Genomic DNA, 17,069 nt, shown 5'->3' with positions numbered 1-17,069 from the left:
GTTTCTATGTCTATACTACATACCCTGATTGATGGAGGCCAATGTACCAAACGCTTTATGGACCACCTGTGATGGTGTTGAGAAGCTAGAGACCGTGCTTTGGGATCATACAGTGAGTGGCAGAAGGTACAAGTCACCTTGTCAATTAACCACCCACTCACCCTGCTTACCAACACATACCCTGACTGTAGTTCGCACAGCTACCCTGGCCAGCTCACAACCCACAAAACAGGAGTGGAAGCAAGTTGTTCTGAATATGAAGAATACTTGGAGGTGGAAATCTGTCCGTCTTTCTGAACCACAGTGAAGTGGTTGCTTCTTGACAGCTGCTGTTGGAGGACAGAAACAAGCCTGTTAGACGACCTTTCAAAGGTTATTAAGTAGGTATTTCTATTCCCACCCCCCCACACATGCATTTGTACCCTGTGGATAAACAAGTGTAATTATCCACAATATCAATACCTCGTGAGCAATGAGCTGTGACCACTAGCTGCTACCTGGGCTGTGGACATGAATGCTCATAAGGTAATTAAGAAAACAAAAGGCTTTGTGCAGTGTTTCTCATGAATTCAGGATATTCCTGAGCCAATGAAATATTGCAATGTAGGATACTACCCAGTCCTGTCTCACCAAACATCTCTTGCCCCCTGTGAGGCAAAACCAACAGTTGCAACCTTGGTTTCTTCACTCAACTCTCTCCCTCCCTGATGGTTCTTTCTTTAGCGGCACAGTGGCGCGTCTGGTAGAGCTGCTGCCTCACAGCGCCAGAGATCTGGGTTCAATCCTGACTACAGGTGCTGTCTGTACGGAGTTTGTACGTTCTCCCTGTGACTCCGGGTGCTCCGTTTCCTACAATATTCCGCGGATGTGCAGGTTTGCGGGGTAATTGGTGTTTGTGGATTGCCCCAAGTGTGTAGGATGCAAAAGTGAGGTAACATGGAACTAGTGTACAGGTGATCGATGGCTGGTGTGGGCTGAAGGGTCAGTGCCCAGGCTGTATCCCTTAACTAAATTAAACTAAACCTCGGAAGCTACTGAACAATGAAAGCAAGTTGTCCTCTATCCTGGAAGTCTGCTGCAAGTGGTAATATGTTCTATGTGATTTGGGGTCACAATTTAGATGACCTGACCTGCTGAGTTCTAGCATCTGCAGTTCCTTGTGTCTCCACAATTAAATTCTTGCTTGCTGCAGCTTTACAGGCCCATTAATGCAATAATGCACAATAAATATACAATAATCAATAATATAGTTTTGTTTTAGATTAGCGATACGACATGGTATATGGCCCTTTGGCCTTCCAAATCCGTGCCGACTAATGATCACCCATGTCCTAGTTCTATCCTACAAGCTAGCTTCAATTTATAGGAGCCAATTGATCTACAAATCTGAACGTCTTTGGAATGTCGGAGGAAACCAGAGCAACTGGAGAAAATCCACGCAGTCACGGACAAACGTACAAACTCCTTGCGGCCAGCACCCGAGGTCAGAATCGAACCCAAGTCTCTGGCGCTGTAAAGCAGCAGCTGCACAGCTCCCCCACTCTGCCCATGAATCTCTCTTTATGCTGAACATCAAACATTCCTGGTTCAGACAGTTTGGTTAAGTACACATTAGAGTTCCCTCAACTGCTCCAGGGCTGGGGTGGGATAAACAGAATGCAGACTAAAGCTCCCTCTACACTTTCTCTCAGGTATAGGCGTGCATAATCATATACACGTCTACACAGTAGATAGGAGCACTGTGTGCAGGAAAGAACTGCAGATGCTGGTTTAAATTGAAGGTAAACACAAAATGCTGGAGTAACTTGGGGTCAGGCAGCATCACTGGAGAGAAGGAGAGAAGCATCTCTCCAGAGATGCTGCCTGACCCGCTGAGTTACTCTAGCATTTTGTGTCTTACCTTCGACAAGAGCACTGTTCTGTAATAGCCCCAACATTTATAAGTAAGTGCCTTGTGACCATGTATGGGGAGGAGTATCCTCTCTCTCGGATTTCCTTCCTGTGAGAAAAGAACCACCGTTCATTTAGAAGGAATCTAACCATCTTTAATCACAACAGATTTTTAGACAGTTCTGAGACACTAGCCACGTCAGTGGTAATTAGCACTGGAATAGACCCCCTGTACAAAGTGGAGCTTGTTGTTCAGACTGCTGCATGTGCAACTGACTACCTCTGTGTCAAAGGAAACAGAGGATGTCTCTGTTACTGAGAGATCAACGTGCCATCGATGGCATACCTGTGTTGCATGCGACGGAAAGTTACATGAAGTACATTTAAAAAAATGCTTTGAATGTGGTCCCTCTATATCAATGAAAATTGAATTTCTCCTTGTATGGTAACATTAAAAATGTATACTTAAAATTGGATTTGCAAGTTAAGTCATTTATCTGTAATACTTTAAGCTGTTGTTGGACTAGATTTCACTGCTGATTTTTGACTGGACAAGTATACACAGAAGTCAATGATGGTCACTTAGACTACACAAAAAAACTGGAGAAACTCAGCGGGTGCAGCAGCATCTATGGAGCGAAGGAAATAGGCAATGTTTCGGGCCGAAACCCTTCTTCAGACTCCAGTGAAGAAATGAAGAAGGGTTTCGGCCCGAAACGTTGCCTATTTCCTTCGCTCCATAGATGCTGCTGCACCCGCTGAGTTTCTCCAGCTTTTTTGTGTAACCTTCGATTCTCCAGCATCTGCAGTTCCTTCTTAAACACATGGTCACTTAGACTATCTGGCTAAGTTCTTAATATCAAGTCATGGAAATATGCCATTTCACCCATTAGCCCTGAACATTCCTTGAAAAAGACAACAATTAATCCCATTCTTCTCCTTCCCTGAAGCACTATAAATTATTTATTCCTTTGCATGTGCTCTGATTCAGTTGCCCTTTTGAATGTCTAAGGGCATTTATTTCTATTTTTCTGATGCAGCAAACATCATTGGCAAACCTTCATTGGCAATACTTTCTTTCCATTACATTTTCAGTTTTTTTTAGGGGGGGAGGGTGGAATGTATCTCACAGTGCCCTTGGTTTGTTTACATGTGGTACCATCTGCCATTCCGTTCCTCTCCAATTACAAATCTGATAGCGTTAGATTGCGAAACTCCACTGTGTTGACTGTGCAACCAGAAGAAAAGGAACGCTGGACTTTGTCTGTACAACAAAGCAAGGAAACTGTCTGTGTTCTCTAGTTGGAGATAGCATCTTCTGTCCCTTGTGACTCTCTCCCCACTCTGGGAATCTGGCCCAGTACCATTTACAACAGAGAATGAGCGTTGAGATTGATTGGAGAACAATGGGCCGTTAAGGCCAGGTTAAGACTCTATATTTTTACGAACTTTGAATCTTGAAGATAATTTGTACAGGGCCCAACACAGGAGGAGGCAAAGCTGGATCTACTCTTTGAAAGTTGGTGGCTTTACCTATTAAGAAACTGTTAATCTCTTCTTAAAAATTCCCAATGACTTGGCGTCCACAGCTGTCTGTGGCAATAAATTCCACAGATTCACAAACCTCTGACCAAAGAAACTCCTCCTCGTCTCCTTTCTAAAAGTGTGTCCTTTTATTCTGAAGCTGTGCCCTCTGTTACAAGACTCTCTCACTAGTGGAAGCATCCTCTCCATATCCACTCTATCCAGGCCTTTCACTCATCAGTAAGATTCAATGAGGTCCTGCCTCATCCTTCTTAACTCCAGTGAGTACAGGCCCAGAGCCATCAAACGCTCATCATATGTTAACTTAATCATTCCTGGAATCATTCTCATAGACCTCCTCTGGACCCTCTCCAAAGCCGGTACATCTCTCCTCTAATATTGTGCCCAGAACTGCTTACAATACTCCAAATGCGGGCTGACATCGGCATTACGCCCCAGTTTTTATATTCTAGTCTCTTGATATAAATGCTAACATTGCATTTCCTTTCCTTACTACCGATTCAACTTGCAAATGGGCATTTTGGGAATCCTGCACCAGCATTCCCATTGCATCTCCAATTTCTGAATCTTCTCCCCATTTAGAAAATAGTTTATGCCTCTATTCCTACTACCAAAATGCATTACTGTACACTTTGCTATGCTGTAGCAATGATTTTCTTCAACAATGCAGGAAGATCTCATTTGATCCTGAATGAAACCAGCGCCCTGGTTGCATGGATTTGAGGCAGTGTATAAAGGCATAAACTGATCAGATGAGAGGTAAAACTAGTCAAAGACAACCTAGTTTTTGTGCATGATTGTCTAGTGAGATGTAGAGGCAGATGGTATTTGTTGTATGCGAACACTGTTATTTAAGGTTTAAATTTAGGACTGAGGTCCTATATCAAGCTGGCTCGTGGCAACAACACTAGTTGCACTTTTAATTTGCCGTCCATGAACCGATCCTCATGGTCCATGAGGTCACCAATTTTCCCAATTAATTGCAGACACATATACTCTTGTAATAAGTCGGTATTCAACAGCAACATGTAATTGAGTTCTGAAAATGGAAGTTATGTGGGAATGAAATCATCTTGATTGGAAACTAGAAAACTGTCGTCATTGCAGAATGTGAAACTGGGGCCAAAGGATGATTTGGGCTATCATAACCATTGGTGAGAGATTAGAGAGCAGAGAAGCAGGGGCTTTTCTTTGGAGCCAGGGATAGTTAAAGGAGACTTAATATAAATAGTTATGATGATAAGGAGAAACTGTTCCTTCTGGTAAGAAGGTTAATAACCAGAAGGTACCAATTTAAGATAATTGGCATGAACCAGTAGTAAGTTGAGATATTTTTATGTGCCAATCTGTTGTGATCTAGAGTGCAGGGTGGGAGCAGCAGATTCAATGGTAACTTTAATTCAAAGTAATTGAGCACAGTAGGGAGAGTGCAGAGGGATGGAAGCAAATGGACAGCTGCTTTGCTGGAGGCAATACACCCATCCCTTAGTGGGGGGATCTGCAGACATGGACTGCTGTTCCATCAACTTGTTCATGGAATGGCAAACTGAACCTCCATCCCAGCAGCATATGGTGAAACTGCAAACTAAAAGGGAACTTTACTCTTGTAACTAGAAATAGAATCCCTTGAGTCAAGAGTGTTTTATTGACATATGTCCCAGACAGAACAATGAAATTCTTACTTGCTGCAGAATAGAATATGTAAACATAGTACACAACGGGAGAAAAAAAGTTCAGTGTGTGTATATATACACAAACTAAGTCTGTGCCAACAATAAAACTGTTCGCTTTTAGTTTAGTTTAGAGATACAACGAGGAAACAGGCCCTTCGGCCCACCGAGTCCCGCTGACCAACGGTCACTCATACACTAGTTCTGTCTTCACACTAGGGACAATTTACAGAAGCAAACTAACCTACAGACCTGCACGTCTTTGGAGTGTGGGAGGAAATGGGAGCACCTAGAGAAATCCCACATTGTCACAGAACGTACAAACTCCGGACAGAGAGCACCCGAGGTCATGATTGAACCCGGGTCTCTGGATCTGTAAGGCAGCAACTCTATCGCTGCGTTACTGTGCCTCCTACACATTTCTCCACACACTCCCGTTAACTTCTCCCCCCCCCAACCCAGATTATCATTCATCTACACATTCAGGGCAGGATGCTGTGAGTTGTAGAACAGCATGGAAACAGGACAATTTGTCAGTGCTGACCAAGATGTTCCATCCAAGCTAGTTCCATTTGTGTGTTTGGCACATATCCCTGTAAACCTTTCTGATCAAAGTACCTGTCCTAGTGTCCTTCAAATGTTGTTATGGTACCTGCCTCAACTATGTCCTCTGGCAGCTTGTTCTATTGATCCACAACCCTTTGTGTGAAAGAGGTGGCCATTTGCTTTCTATGAAATCTTTCGCCTCTCACATTAAACCTATGTCCCTAATACACGATTTCCCCAACCATGGGGCGACAAACAATGATTTCCCTGTGATTGGGGAATGCATTCAACCTGTCTATTCCCCTCATGATTTTATACACCTCTGTATGATCACCCCTCAGCCTCCTGAGGCAGCAGCGCTGTGAGTTGTGATACAGCACTGTCCTCGAATCAGGGCAATGCTTGAGAAGAGTGTGTTTAAGAAAAGTAACAAAAGCTTTCCTTTGTAAGTAAGTTTATTGGCCAAGTATTCACATAGAAGGAATTTGCCTTGGTGCTCCGCCCACAAGTAACAACATGACAAACAGTGACCATTACGAATGACTCAGAAAACACTGAACATTGCAAATGATGGAATTGAAATTGATGTTATCTGTTCTTATGTTCCTTTTCTGTTTCAATGTATTTTTTATGATTTGTGCTTATTTTTAATGATATCTGTTCTCAGGTAAATCACACCTGGCGATTGTACAGAAAGTGAACAGTGAGGGTGATGGCGATCCCTTCTACGAGGTGCTGGGGCTTGTTACTCTGGAGGACGTTATTGAAGAGATCATCAAATCAGAGATTCTGGATGAATCAGATTTATATAGTGAGTTGCTTTGATACATATTAGAATGCAGCAAAGTTGTCACATTCCATCATTCAGTTGGAAGTCCGACAGTTTCTTAACTCTATCCAAGGTAGACAATAATGCTGGAGAAACTCCGCGGGTGAGGCAGCATCTATGGAACGAAGGAATAGGTGACCTTTCGGGTCGAGACCTTGTAATGTCACCTATTCCTTCGCTCCATAGACAAGGTCTCGACCCTTAACGCCACCTATTCCTTCGCTCCATAGATGCTGCCTCACCCGCTGAGTTTCCCGAGCAATTTTGTCCACCTTCGAATTTTCCAGCATCTGCAGTTCTTTCTTAACTCTATCCATAACACTTTATTCCAAAAACCTATTGACTCTCATGTAAATTGTTCAGTCTCGGATTTGATATTTTCACACCTCCCAGGCCTAAAGAACTACATGGAGAGGGACCTTCTGATTTCCATTAAGTTTTGTATCCAAATATACAGCACGGAAATAGGCCACTTGGTCCATATTGTCTATGCCGGCCAAGTTGGCATATTGGGCTAATCTTATCGGTCTGCATTTGGCCCATAACCCTCTAAACCTTTCCCATCTAAACTAAACTTGTCGTATTCAAGTCTATTCAAATGACTTTTAAAAGTTATAATTTAATCTGCTTCTATTCCTTTCTCTGGCAGCTCATGCCAGGTACAGACTGGCCCCTGAGTGGGGGGAAAAAAAATGAGGTCCCTCTTAAATAGGTGGAATTTAAGAGTCTTAGCTAGCACATGGGAATGGAATGATGTGGATTATATTCAGGGAGATAAAAGTTGGTCTTGGCATCATGTTCGGTGCAGGCATAGTGGGCCAAAGGGCCCCTATACTGTGAGGAACAGGCATGCTTGGTTAAGTAGTATCTTGTTATGCATGCTCACCGGATGGCACGGAGACTGAGACTGCACCAGGGTTTGATCCTGACCTCGGGTGCTGTCTCTGTGAAGTTTGCACGTTCTCTGTGTGGGTTTAATTGGCCTCTGTAAATTGCCCCGAGTGTGTAGGGAGTGCATACAAAAGCGGGATAACACAGAACTAGTGTGAATATGTGATGAATGGTTGGCATGGACCTGGTGGGCAGAAGAGTATCTGTAGACTAAACTAAACTCTCTCGTTTTTAGCTGACAATAGATCAAGAATGAAGACTGTTCACTATAACAAGAAAAGGGACTTTTCTGCCTTCAAGCCGACGGTTAATGAGGTTCAAGTTAAGGTGTCCCCTCAGCTGCTCCTTGCTGCTCATCGCTTCCTATCCACAGGTGAGAAGTTGGTTCTTTGTGCCAAGTTTCCTGGCTTTATCTTGCACTAAACATTATTCATGTTATCCCCTTTATAATGTGCCTGTACACTGTCAATGGTGGGGTGGTCAGAGCTGGTGATGGACTGGGCAGTGTACACAACGTTTTGCAGTCTTATTTGCTCCTGGGTGTTCAAGTTGCTGAACTAAGCCACGATGCAACCAGTCAATATGCTCTCTACTGTACACCTATCAGAGAATCCTCTCTGACATACCGAATGTCTGTAATCTTCGCAGGAAGTAGAGGTGTGCTTTCTTTATAATTGCATCCATGTGCAGGATCCAGTAAATATCTTTGGAAATATGCACGCCCAGGAATTTGAAGTATTTGACTCTCTCCACCATGATATAAAAAGGTCCTCATCCTTCCTCTTCCAAAGTCCACAATCAGTTCATTGGTTTTACTGATATTGAGAGCCAGGTTATTGTGCTGGCACCATTTGGTGAAAGAATAAAGGCGTAGATTGTTTTCTAAATGTGAATCCAGAAATCAGAGGTGCAAAGGGACTTGGGAGTGCTGGTGCAGGACTCGCAAAAAGTTCATTTGCAAGTCGAATTAGTAGTAAGGAAGGCAAATTCAACGCTAGGATTTTTATCAAGAGGACTGGAGTACAAAAACAGATGTAAAGGCAGCATTTAGCAAACTGTGAGCAAATTTGAGCCCCATATCTGAGGAAGAATGTGCTGGTTCTGGAGAGGTCCAGAGGAGGTTTACAAGATTGATTCCAGGAATGAGTGGGTTAGCATATGATGAGCGTTTGACAGCACTGGGCCTCTACTCGCTGGAGTTTAGAAGGTTGAGGGAGAACCTCATTGAAACGTACAGAATAATGAAAGGCATAAATAGAATGGATGTGTAAAGGATGTATCCATTGGTGGGAGAGTCTCAGACCAGAGATCTTGGCCTCAAAATTAAAAGGCACTCTTTTAGAAAGGAGGTGAGGAGGAACTTCTTTAGTCAGAGGGTAGTTAACCTGTGGAACTCATTGCCACAGAGGGCTGTGGAGGCCAAGTCAGTGGATATTTTTAAAGCAGAGATATTTTTGATTAGAATGGGTGTTATGGGGAGAAGGCAGGAAAAATGGGTTTAGGAGGCAGAGATCAGCCATGACTGAATGGAGGAATAGACCCGATGGGCCGAATGGCCTAATTCTACTCCTATAACCTGTGAGCAACAGTGAGAATTTAAAATTTGAGGTGGGTTTGGACTGGATGATGTGAACCAAACTCCTGCTGTGAATGACTTTGTTTTGGCCGTCAGCCCCTAGCCCCTAGCTATGAAAAGCACATCTTGGGTGGTGCCATGTTAGTTAGATAGATGGTTTCAGTGAGCGCAGTCAGCCGCAAGTCACCCTGTAATTCTTAATTACAGGGAGCCAGTTAATTACCCATCTTGTCTGTCTCGAACTGTGGAGGGGAGGAAATAGCACAATTGCTGCCTTGGGATTTAGCTGGTAACTTGCATGAGTTGAAGATTTTGTTGATGAAACAAGTTGGCCTTTTTCTTGCTGTCAAGTTTTCTCTGTGCTGTGCATGTGCTGTCATCAGCGGGGTATGTCGAACACGCCACGCTGCTGGTTGGTGAAATATGACATTTTGCAAGCTTCATGTTATTCGCTGTCTAATCACTCCCTATTGCCCGCACATGATCCATATCCCTCCAGTCCCTGCATAACCATGAGCCTTGCTAAAAACGCTTAAATGCCACTATTATATCTGCCTCCACCACCACTTCTGGAAATGCTTTCTAGGCATCTACCACACTGTGTAAAAAATAAATAAATAAATAGATAGGTAGATAAATAAATAAATAAATAGCTTGCCCCACACATCTCCTTAAAATGTCCCCTTCCCAATTTAAAGCTATGCCCTTTGGTATTTTGAAAATTCCATCCCGGGAAAAAGATTCTGACTGCCTGCATATGATCCACATCCTACCACATCTATCTGCTTATCTAAAAGTCTCTCAAATGCCCCTATTGTATCTGCCTCAGCCACCAGCCCTGGCAGCACATTCCATGCACCCATCAGTCTATGTTTAAAAAAACTTGCCTCATACATCTTTAAACTGGGGAGGTGGAGCTGTGGTGAACCTTGATGGATGCTCAGAAGGTATTGTTTTCCTGTTGGGGACTATTGTTGAAGACTTGAATAAGAATAGATGATTATCCCACTGGTCTCGTGGCAGCGATGAGTCAGCACCAAGTTTGCTTATGATGGACTTGTTTACCATCAAGATCACAAGACTGAAACAAAACTGGTCAAAAGAGCAGCGGAAACCAAAGGCAACAGAAGGCGTCTGGACTTTGTGGAAAGGGAATGATATAAAAACTGCATCATAGGGCTGGACGGTTCATTCAGTGTGGTGACAGTGTGGTGATCCCGCCCTAACCGGCTGTGAGAGGTAGTGAGTGAGTGTTCCCCATTCCAGCCCATCTCCCAGGGGGAAAGAGGGGGGGTGAACAGCTGTCCAACCAGTTAGCTGGACACTGCTGCACCATCTGTCCTTCGTGGAAACGTTCTTCAGGACTAGCACCATTGACCACAGGTCTCTCAGGCAATGGTCAGCACTGTAGGGCAGGGACTTGATGGACCCTGTGGCGAGGTTCCCTGAGCAGACTGCCGAGGTTGTCTGGCGAGACTATGTCTCATAGTCAGAACTCGCAAACAAGCACCAAGATCTGGCTTGGCTGGCGGTGATGGTGACCCTCCCAGTCGGATCCTTCCTCCACCGTTGGAATCTTGCTGCATGTGCAGTCTGCCCTGCTATTGGTGATTGCTATGGAGAGGAGATAGTTGACCACCTCTTCACAGAGTGGATTTGCAAAGAGAGTCTGGAGAATGTCATCCCATTCCTCCAATAGCAAAGGCTAGAACCCAATCAGTCCAGCCCAGGAAGTGGGGTAGAGGGACAGGTAGCATGAACTCCACTGTCCCCCATCCCCCAGCCCAAAGGAGGGCTGGTGAATCACACTCTTGTACCACACATTGAAGGCATGGCAAGAGGGTGCAGAAATACATTGAGTGTAGGCTTCTGTGCTTCAAGTATTCATGTTGTACACACTGCAACCCAGCACCGCACTCCAATGGTTTACTCCAACTAATCTCTTCTGCCCTCCTCCTCAGAGATCATTCAATTTAATGCTGCAAATATTTCGGAGAAGATTCTACTGCGCCTCCTTAAACATCCCGACGTCATTAACGAGATCAAATATGAAGAGGACAACAAGCATTGTCCTGACCACTATCTCTACACGCGAGGCAAAGCGGTTGATTACTTTATCCTTATTCTACAGGTAAGGCTTCCTTTCCTGAAGTACCTCCCAATTCACAATCTGCAGCAGCCGACTGCTTTACTTGAGTGGTCGCTTGGCCCAGAGACATGACTCAGTCAGATATGATTCCCAGCCTAATGACTCATTGACTGACTTACTTCCTCCCATGCCTTGTGTGGGTATAGCGACTGTGAAGCATCTGAGGGTATCTCATGCTATTTACAGTACTGTGGGAAACATGTTTGTCATGGCTGATACTCAGTAGGGCTGATAGAGCAAGATTCAGCTTTCTCCCCCCCTCCCTTGATGGCAAATACTGGTGGCAATTACTAGGTCCAATAGGCCAAAGGAGTTAGAAAATAGGTTAAGCAATGCCTCCAAGTGCATACTGGAACTTCTGTCATTAAATTATTAAATATGTTAAACTCTTTAAAAATAAATGACCAAAAACACTGAATGGCACTAAAATTAATTTCATTCTTTAAGTTAACAAAAAAAAGTAACATTCTCACTCTTGTCTTTTGGTAACTCCTCATTTGAAACAACACCAGGTATAACTAGCGTAGGTATGTAGAGTAGACAGCAGCTGCTGCACCACCTGGCCTCCTTGTTTAGTGCGGGTGTCAAAGGTTCTGGGGAGAAGGCAGGAGAATGGGCTTGAGAGGGAAAGATGGATCAGCCTTGATTGAATGGTGGAGTAGACTCGATGGGCCGAATGACCTAATTCTGCTCCTATGAACTTCTACTGACTTCTCCTGCTTTCTTGCTCCTGGGAGAATGGGAAGCCAACTGCTTCCATTTGAGGGGTGTGAGGGGGGGAGATGGTCGGTAATAGACCCCGCAACCGTTCCCACCGATGGGTGATGCAAAAGGCTCGCTCATCATAAGGGCTGGGTAGGTGCAGTCCCCCTTGGTGAGATAGACACAACCACAGAAGATGTGTAAGAAAGAACTGAAGATGCTGGATAATATCAAAGGTAGACACAAAATGCTGGAGTAACTCAGCAGGTGAGGCAGCATCTCCAGATGCTGCCTCACCCGCTGAGTTACTCTAGCATTTTGTGTCTATAACCACAGAGGAGGTGGCGTACTGGTATGCCAGTTGGATGGAATCATCTTGGGAGTCTACAGTGTTTCTCTGGACCCCACGATGTCTAATAGCATTAGGTTAAACATGAACTATGGTTGTGTGATCGATCCAGTCCGTGTCCTATTTAACTGTTCCTTCCTGCTCCATAGGGCAAGGTGGAGACCGAGGCTGGGAAGGAAGACATGAGGTTTGAGACCGGACCCTTCTCCTATTTTGGCACCATGGCTCTCGGCAGCACACTCGCAGGTAAGAATGATCCCTTTGCAAGCAAGCAAGTTTATTATTATAGCACAATTCGGCAACAAGGCAATTCAAAGTGCTTTACACAAAGCATTAAAAAGCAATTAAAAAGAATAGAAAAATAAAAACAAGCTAAAATAGAATAAGACATTAGTGACATGTTTAGATTGTTCTTTTTTAAGAGTGCCTTAATGACTGCAGTTTTCAGTGCCTTTGGGAAGACACCTGAGAGAAGAGATGTGTTTACAATTTGTAGTAGATCTGAGGCCAAATAATTTGAAACATTTTTTTTTAATCCTGTTGGCAGAATATCAAGGCCGCAGGGGGAGGATTTCAGATGTTGTATCATGTCCTCCAGGTTTTTATGGTTGATTGCACAAAATTGTGTCGTGGTATATAAATTGGCTTTACATGGACACAGGGACGACACACACTGTACCTGATATGGAGGCACTGACTGCTTGCCTCATTTTCTGAATGTTGTCAGTGAAGGAGGTAAATTCATTGCAGGCCCTGGTGGAAAGAAGGTCAGAGGCTACTGACACAGGAGGGTTTGTTAGCCTGTCGATAGTAGCAAACAAGGCACATGCATTATTATTGCAAGAAGCTAACATTTCACAGAAAGTTTCAAGAGATTCAAAATATTTGAAGGAATGAACAGATGATTAACGCTCACTCCACGAGAACACTCTAGGTTTTAGATCATTTGTCTCTGGTCTTGGTTCTCCAACCTTCCATTCTCCCGCTCAACAAATCCCTGTATTGATATAAATCTGAGTATTGTGTTTACCAGTTGACCACAACATTTCAGAAAGAAAGTTCTAAAATTCTTGACATGGCCTCAGTAAGAGATGATTTTGTGTCTTGCTTGCTCCAAGTCTCCACCTGCACCATTAGTGGTGCCTCAGTCTTGCGCTACTTCCTCCAAAGACATGGGTAATGTTGTATCCGAGATGATGGTGAATCCGAGACATTATCCCCAGCCTCACCAGATTTCCTGACTGGATGTAAAAGATCCCATGTGGGATCCTGGCCAATAAAGATCCCTCGATCAATGTTATGAAAACAGATTATTCAGGCATGTGTGTAAATTGGGACCTGTGTTCCGTACAACCTTGGCTCCACTTTGGAAGTTCTCTGTACTGTGCAACACAATTTAGGACATAGAGAGGTGAAAGTTGCTTTGGAAATGCCGCCTCCCCCCCCCCTTTCTGAGCATTGGTGCAATCCTGAAGATGCTGGAAATAATGAGGGAAATTGAGAGAAGGACCAGGTCAGGCAGGATCTGCAGAGAGAAACGTTTCAGGTAGCCAACCTTTCATCAGGATGAGGGAACGTTAAGAGAACGTGTATTTTAAATTGGTGAGAAGAGGAAAGGGTGGAAAGAACAAAGAGAAGAAGGGTTTCGACCTCCTTCGCTCCATAGCTGAGTTTCTCCAGTATTTTTCTGTACCTAAGAAGAAAGAGAAGGTATGTAGTAGGATGAAGACTAAAAGTTTAGTGTAGAGATAGAAACATAGAAATTAGGTGCAGGAGTAGGCCATTCGGCCCTTCGAGCCTGCACCGCCATTCAATATGATCATGGCTGATCATCCAACTCAGTATCCCGTACCTGCCTTCTCTCCATACCCTCTGATCCCCTTAGCCACAAGGGCCACATCTAACTCCCTCTTAAATATAGCCAATGAACTGGCCTCAACTACCCTCTGTGGCAGAGAGTTCCAGAGATTCACCACTCTCTGTGTGAAAAAAGTTCTTCTCATCTCGGTTTTAAAGGAATTCCCCCTTATCCTTAAGCTGTGACCCCTTGTCCTGGACTTCCCCAACATCGGGAACAATCTTCCTGCATCTAGCCTGCCCATCCCCTTAAGATATGGCAGATAACAGGCCCATGGCCCACCAAGTCCACACTCACCATGGAACTCCCGTTCACACTTTCTAAATGATCTGACTTTCTCATCCACTCCCTCGACACTGGGGACAATTTACTGATTAACCTACAAACTCACACGTCATTGGGATGTGGGAGGAAACCTACATGATCACAGAGAGAACGTACAAAATCTACACAGCCCCCGAGATCAGGATCGAACCTGGGTCTCTGTCTGTGCGGCAGTGGCTCTACCAGCTGCGTCACTGTGTCTGCCCTAGAAAAACAATGATGGAGGGGACATGAGACAAGAGACAAAAGGTGGCAGTGCTGGCTGAGGGTGAGCTGATGTATCTGGCGGAGGTGAACACTTGCTGCTCTTGTTCTGTGCTGTTTAATCTTGTTCTCTCTCTGTTGCTTCATCTCTATCTCCCAGCTCCTATCTCCAGGCTCCGCACTTGCAGCCTCAAAGCAGTTTCTCTAACTCCTTGGTTCCAAGGTAAATCATGCATGGGTCTGCACGGTTTTTACATTCCAAGCCCTTATTACGATCTATTGGTGAGGTTGAAGTGAGCAAGGGTTTTGGTGTGAAGACATTTGTGGCTCTGGGACTTCCTCTAACAAGCATGTGACTCCTGTCCCTGCCTTGGAGCTGAATGTTGAGACCGGGGATTGATTGAAATATGCAGCATGGAATCAGACTCTTCAACCCACTGAGTCTGTCCATTGATCACCCGTTCACACTAGTTCTGCTTTCCCACTTTCACATCCACCCCTGCACATCAGGAGTAATTTATAAAGCCAAGTAAACCTGCACGTCTTTTGGATGTGGGTGGTAACCGGTGGATCCAGAGGTCACAGGGAGAATGTGCATACTCCACACGGACAGCACCCGAGGCCAGGATCGAACCCGGGTCTCTGGCGCTGTGAGTCAGTGCAGGGGAGGGTGTGTGTTGGGAGGCAGACATGAGCTGAAGTATCCTCAACCGAGACAGCACTGCCGTTACTCCTGCGGACCCTCGAGTGTGGCGCTCGAAGAGGCAATTCCGAGGCTCAGTGGCTGATTTCACTGAGACCGTGTCCCATTGTGGTGAGGCCTGCGGGGGTCACTGGAGCATTTATAGTACATAGAGCAGTACAACGCAAAACAGGTCCTTCTGTGCTGAACATGCTGTCAAATTAAACGCCACTGTCCTTCCAGCTTCCACTATCATGCCTGGCAGCACATTTCGGGTTCCCACCACTCTCTTAAAGAAAACCTGCCCTGTACAACTCCTTTAAACTTTCCCTCTCTCATCTTAAAGCTATTCCTAACATTTGAGATTTCCATTCATCTTTCTGACAGTCGACCCGATCTATGCCTCGCATAATTTTATAAACTTCTAGCTGGTCTCTTCTCAAGCTCTTCTGCACGCTTTCCAAAGCCTCCCCATTCTTCCTCTAATGGGGAGACCAGAACTGAGCACAGTATCCAAACCAACTGTTTATGTTTTATTAAGTTGCAATTCGATCTCTCTCCCATTCAGATAACCTCTCGAGCTCTCGCAACAGTGAGATGAACCGTTCTCTGTCTCTACATCAAGCCGACCGCTCTGAGTCCGCAGCATCCATTGTACCAAGCAGCACGGTTATTTCCACACATCACTACATTCCTGATTTCTCTGTCAGGGCAGTGATGGACGTACAGTTTGTGAAGGTGAGAAAGCACTAGGTGCATTTGGCCCACTGAGGGAACCTTTTTTTTCTAAATCAAAACACTTTGTAACACTGTCTTCTCCTTTCCCCCATTCCTCATGATTGTTTTAATGCCACGGTATATGTTCCATTTAATAAACTGTGTCTAATTCTGCTTCTATCAAGGCAGAGAGTTCCAGTCACAGTCGTTCTCTGGTGAGAAAAATCATATTGAGGCTGTTACCATATATCTTTAAAAAATAATTGGAGGCCAGCATTTCATCAACTGATGCAAGAACTGCAGATGTAGAAATAAGGAACTGCAGATGTTGATTAGAAAGAAAGCCACAAAGTGCTGGAGTAACACGTCCCGACCCAAAACGTCATCTATGTTCTCCAGAGATACTGCCTGACCTGCTGAGTTACTCCAGCACTTTGTGTCTTTCAAGATTGCAGATGCTGGAAATCAGAGACAAAAATCAAAAATGCTGGGGCCAGCAACTTGAAGCCATAACTATTTCTCCACAGTTGCTACTTGACCTGCTCAGGAACCCTAGCACTTTGTCTTTATTTTACCAACTGATTTGCAGCTGACCATTCCTTGTGTGTTTCTATTTTGTCCAGAAAACAATATCTATTCTTGCTTTTGCATAATTTCAATCCGTATTCCTTCAGTTTCCACAGTCGGATTAACTAGTGTAGATGGGACATGTTGGCCATTGTGGGAAAGTTGGGCCGAAGGGCCTGTATCACTCTATGACTATGACTCTATAACTCAAATAACATATCTATTTATGGAAATAATTGAATTAATTATTTGGAAATTTGTGACTAAATAGTTTCCTTCCAATTAAATCTTGTGCAGGACCAATATTATTTACAACGTTCTGCATTAACAATTAGATGTCGGGTCTTTTCCCGGTTATGACAGAGAACTGTTTGTAATACAAACAGCCCACATCAGAAATGCAGCCTCCCACCAATATATTTAAATAAAAATATAGGCCAACTGAGGGCAACGTGTGGTTAAACCAGAAAAGTCACAGAGTGCTGGAACGGGTCAGGCAGCATCTCAGGAGAACATGGATTCTGATCAGTTTGACTGTCTTGATTAAATGTTATCTTTGTATGCCCCTAG

At 44.3% G+C, this 17,069-nt stretch overlaps 1 protein-coding gene across 2 annotated transcripts in view; it reads left to right on the top strand.

Moving 5' to 3' along the window:
- The window catches only part of LOC129713368 (metal transporter CNNM4-like), a 33,306-nt gene that overhangs the window by 9,398 nt on the left and 6,839 nt on the right, over positions 1 to 17,069 (top strand). Inside the window, exons 2-7 of one of the 2 annotated variants that reach the window (XM_055662371.1) lie at positions 6,319 to 6,462; positions 7,607 to 7,744; positions 10,909 to 11,078; positions 12,297 to 12,393; positions 14,694 to 14,756; positions 15,784 to 15,953. In XM_055662371.1, the coding sequence (XP_055518346.1) occupies positions 6,319 to 6,462; positions 7,607 to 7,744; positions 10,909 to 11,078; positions 12,297 to 12,393; positions 14,694 to 14,756; positions 15,784 to 15,953 (782 nt within the window). The remainder of the gene's footprint in view (positions 1 to 6,318; positions 6,463 to 7,606; positions 7,745 to 10,908; positions 11,079 to 12,296; positions 12,394 to 14,693; positions 14,757 to 15,783; positions 15,954 to 17,069) is intronic. The other variant, XM_055662372.1, reaches the window with a different exon arrangement.

The sequence above is a fragment of the Leucoraja erinacea genome, chromosome 35, assembly GCF_028641065.1.
Source record: "Leucoraja erinacea ecotype New England chromosome 35, Leri_hhj_1, whole genome shotgun sequence".
Classification (NCBI taxonomy): Eukaryota; Metazoa; Chordata; class Chondrichthyes; order Rajiformes; family Rajidae; genus Leucoraja; species Leucoraja erinaceus.
The sequence above is the reverse complement of the archived record's forward strand: the minus strand, read 5'-3'. Positions and strand labels throughout refer to the sequence as shown.